The sequence below is a fragment of the Rattus rattus genome, chromosome 5, assembly GCF_011064425.1.
Source record: "Rattus rattus isolate New Zealand chromosome 5, Rrattus_CSIRO_v1, whole genome shotgun sequence".
In the NCBI taxonomy this organism is placed as follows: domain Eukaryota; kingdom Metazoa; phylum Chordata; class Mammalia; order Rodentia; family Muridae; genus Rattus; species Rattus rattus.
Genome location: NC_046158.1, coordinates 71,759,458 through 71,763,329, shown reverse-complemented (window position 1 = coordinate 71,763,329; position 3,872 = coordinate 71,759,458). Strand labels below are relative to the sequence as shown.

The 3,872-nt window shown below is 36.4% G+C and overlaps 1 protein-coding gene across 1 annotated transcript; it reads left to right on the top strand.

Annotated features, from left to right (window-relative positions):
• On the top strand, window positions 1-927 carry LOC116900490 (olfactory receptor 4B1-like). The gene has a single exon (XM_032902225.1). The coding sequence runs from the start codon at window positions 1-3 to the stop codon at window positions 925-927; it is 927 nt and encodes a 308-aa protein (XP_032758116.1).
• Window positions 928-3,872: the final 2,945 nt, after the last annotated feature.

The window sequence follows — 3,872 nt, the reverse complement described above, 5'->3', positions numbered from 1 at the left end:
ATGGCCAGTGTAAATGTGACTGAGTTGATCATCACTGGCCTTTTCCAGGACCCAGAGGTACAGAAGGTGTGCTTTGTGTTGTTTCTTCCTGTGTATCTGGCCACAGTTCTGGGCAATGGCCTCATTGTTGTGACAGTCAACATCAGCAAGAGTCTGTATTCCCCCATGTATTTCTTCCTTAGCTACCTATCCTTGGTAGAGATCCTCTACTCCTCTACTGTTGTCCCTAAGTTCATCACTGATTTACTTCACAGGATTAAAACCATCTCTCTGAAGGGCTGCCTGGCTCAGATTTTCTTCTTCCACTTCTTTGGGGTCACTGAGATACTCTTGCTTACAGTGATGGCTTATGACCGTTATGTGGCTATCTGCAAACCTCTTTACTACACAACTATTATGAGTAGGCCCATATGTCACCGCCTGGTGGCTGGTTCCTGGGTGGGGGGATTTTTTCATTCTATAATTCAGATTTTCATCACTATCCCTTTGCCTTTCTGTGGTCCCAATATTATTGACCACTACTTCTGTGACCTCCATCCCTTATTCAAGTTGGCCTGCACTGACACCTTTGTGGTAGGGGTAATTATGTTTGTTAACAGTGGATTATTTTCTGTATTTTCCTTCCTTTTCTTGGTGTCTTCTTACATTGTTATCCTGTATAACTTGAGGAACCACTCTGCTGAGGGGAGGCGCAAGGCTCTATCTACCTGTGCATCTCACATCATGGTGGTTGTCTTGTTCTTTGGACCTGCCATCTTCCTCTACTTGAGACCTGCTTCCACCTACACTGAAGACAAGCTTGTGGCTGTGTTCTACACGGTCATTACCCCCATGATGAACCCCATCATCTACACACTCAGAAATGCAGAGGTGAAAAATGCTGTGAGGAAGTTGTGGGGCAAAAAAGTGAGTTCAAGTCTGGAATAAAATTTAAGGTATGAAATAATCAGCAGCATGACTACTCTGACTAGAACTTGAATCTGACTTTAATCATCAGTAAAGGAACAAATTAAAATCTACATGCTCATGGTTTTTGTTTTGTTTCAATTCCATCGTGTAATAGGTGTCAGTATTTTGGTGAATGTTCAAATTTTACTATTTTACATCTCTTTTCTGTGATCTATAGTGTGTAATATTAGGAATAGAACTCCTGTAATGTGTGGGTATAAAAGTTCTCACATTGAAAGAAATGGAATAGTTTATTCTTGAGCCAATATGAGTAATGTATGAGAATGTAATTCAAGTTATACCAACCACCATGTTTCACTGTGGTAATAGGTTGATTGAAAAAAAAGTAATACATCAAGGTACTTTAAAAATACATTGGTAAGAGCATCATGTTGATCGTTTATGGGACAGTGTTGGGGGAAAATCTCTGTTCTTGAATTCAGATGATATCTGCTAACATTCTTAGTTTTTGAGTTGGTGAAGATGGTGGTCTGTTAAGTTAATACATACCCCAAAGATTCATGCAATAGTCACAAGGACATTAGATTAGGTACAGAAGTGGACAATGGACAGCTGTTAATGATGCTAAAGTTAATCCACAATAATTTGGCATGGATCTACCACATCCAAACTCTCCATAATTGTAAAATTCTAATCAGACAAGTTTTTTTTAGAATCTTAAACACAGTGTGGCCTTTTCTGGGGATCCTTAGTTCACAAAGGAATGATATCTTAGTACCTATCAGCTCTATGGCCTTAGCTTTATTCATTTTCCTTCTGATTTTGCCATGCTATTGTATATGAGGTACTCTTGGCATCCATTGGCAAAAGGACATGTTTTGCCTTGTCTCCTTGCAATTTTGGAGGAAGTCCCAGGACTCCTTCACCGATTCTACACATGTATTTCCTAGACTAACCAGACTGAATCAGCAGCCTGTCCTTCATGTTCTACATCTGTGTTCCTTTCAGATAACCTTACATAGTAAGTCACATACATCAGGAACTGAGCAACACAATGAATAGAGACATCAAGGTGATGACAATATTATTCATCATTTGGAAGGGTATTGGGTCAGTATGAGGATACCAGGAACCAAGGAGGAATTTTCTTAGAAGTTACCTTAATGGAGCTATAGCTATTAGAGTGGTGTTAATAGAATATTGCAATGAGAAATATCAATTTTGCAAACTGCATGGGGATTCCCCTTACCCTTATTTGAATTTGTTGTCAGAGTAATTGATACGCATTCTATTTGAGTAAATAACTTGTACATATTTCAAGGCCCTATCATATCCATTACTTTTTGGAATCTTCAAATCAATTCTATAATGTTAATAAAGTAGTTATTACTCATTCTGAATGCATAGCATTAGAGATTTAAGTATCATAGAGAAATTTTGTTTTGGTTACAAAGAACAGAATTGAAAATAAGAGCGAGTGCAGGCATAAATGATTCAGGGTAGAAACATTCTCTATCGAGTTTGTCTATCACCAAATCCTTTCATTTTTGTGTTTACCTCATGTCCTAAGATGGGTGCTAGAGCTTCATTCACAAAGAATGATTCATAATGGTTAAATGACTTTTGACAAATTTACACACTGTTTCCTTGGTATCTATAAGAAGACATGGAAGCTTCTCTGTGTCCTTTCATGCACACAGCTTTCTCCCCACCCCACAGCAGTTGCTGCTCTAATTTCTATCATCAGGTAGTCACTGAGTCTTGTTGTGTTCATGTAAATACTAAACCTGTGGTTACAGTCTTTTGAATTTGTCCTCTTTCTCTGATTTTAATGTTTTTGAAACTTATTCGTGTTGTGGATTATAATAATTTATTATTCTCTTTATTAAGTGGTATACCATTGAAGGAATATATCACAGTAAATAAAGCTTTTTTTCATTGGTGGATATTGGGTTTATTTCAGCTATTAGAATCTGTAAATAAAAGCTGTGAGACATAAAAGTGATTACCACCAAATCTGATGACTTGGGTTTGATCCCTAGAACATGGTGGAAGGGGAGATGCAACACAGAAAAGTTCTACTCTCTGGTGACTAAACATTCAAATCTGTGAGGCAATGGTGGCCATTCTCATTCAGATCATCATAAATATCAATGGCTTCAATTCTCTAATTAAAAGACTCAGACAGACTGAATGGATCAAGAAACAAAATCCATTATTCTGTTGCTTCAAGAAATGCACCTTTGTTTTAAGGACAGACACAACCTTAGAATAAAAGGATAGACAAAAGTACTTGGCTCAAAAGGGACCAGAGAACGAGCAGGTTTTGCTATCCCAGAATCTGATGAAATGGACTTCAAGCTAAGACTAATCAGATGAGAATAAAGATACCAATCAAGAGAACAGTTAACAAAGAAAATATTTGTATCCTAAGCATATATTCAACAAACTCTGGGTCTCCCAATTTTATAAAAAATCCACTATTGGATTTAAAGATACAAATTAACATCAATCTACCAATAAAAGGACAGGTCATCTGAACAAAAACTAAACACCAGAATTAATTGACATCATACATCAAATACACTTAACAGATACACAGAATATTCTACCAAAGCACCAAAAAATACACATTCTACTCAACAACACATGGGCGTTTTTGTAAAACAGACTATATCTGGGACACAAAACAAGTCTTTATAGATTCAATAAGATTTAGACCATTTCTTGCATCCTATCTGACCACAGTAAAACTTAAGTTGACAGTAAAATAACCTCTAGTAAAATATACAAAGCCATGGAAATTAAATGACTTATTGAATAATGATGGGTCAAAATAAAAATCAAGAAAGAAATAAATCTTCCTGGAAATAAATGAAAATAAAAATAAAATACTAAGATACTGGGACACATTGAAAGCAGTTATATTAGGAAAGTTTATAGTTCTGAGTGCTTAAAAATCA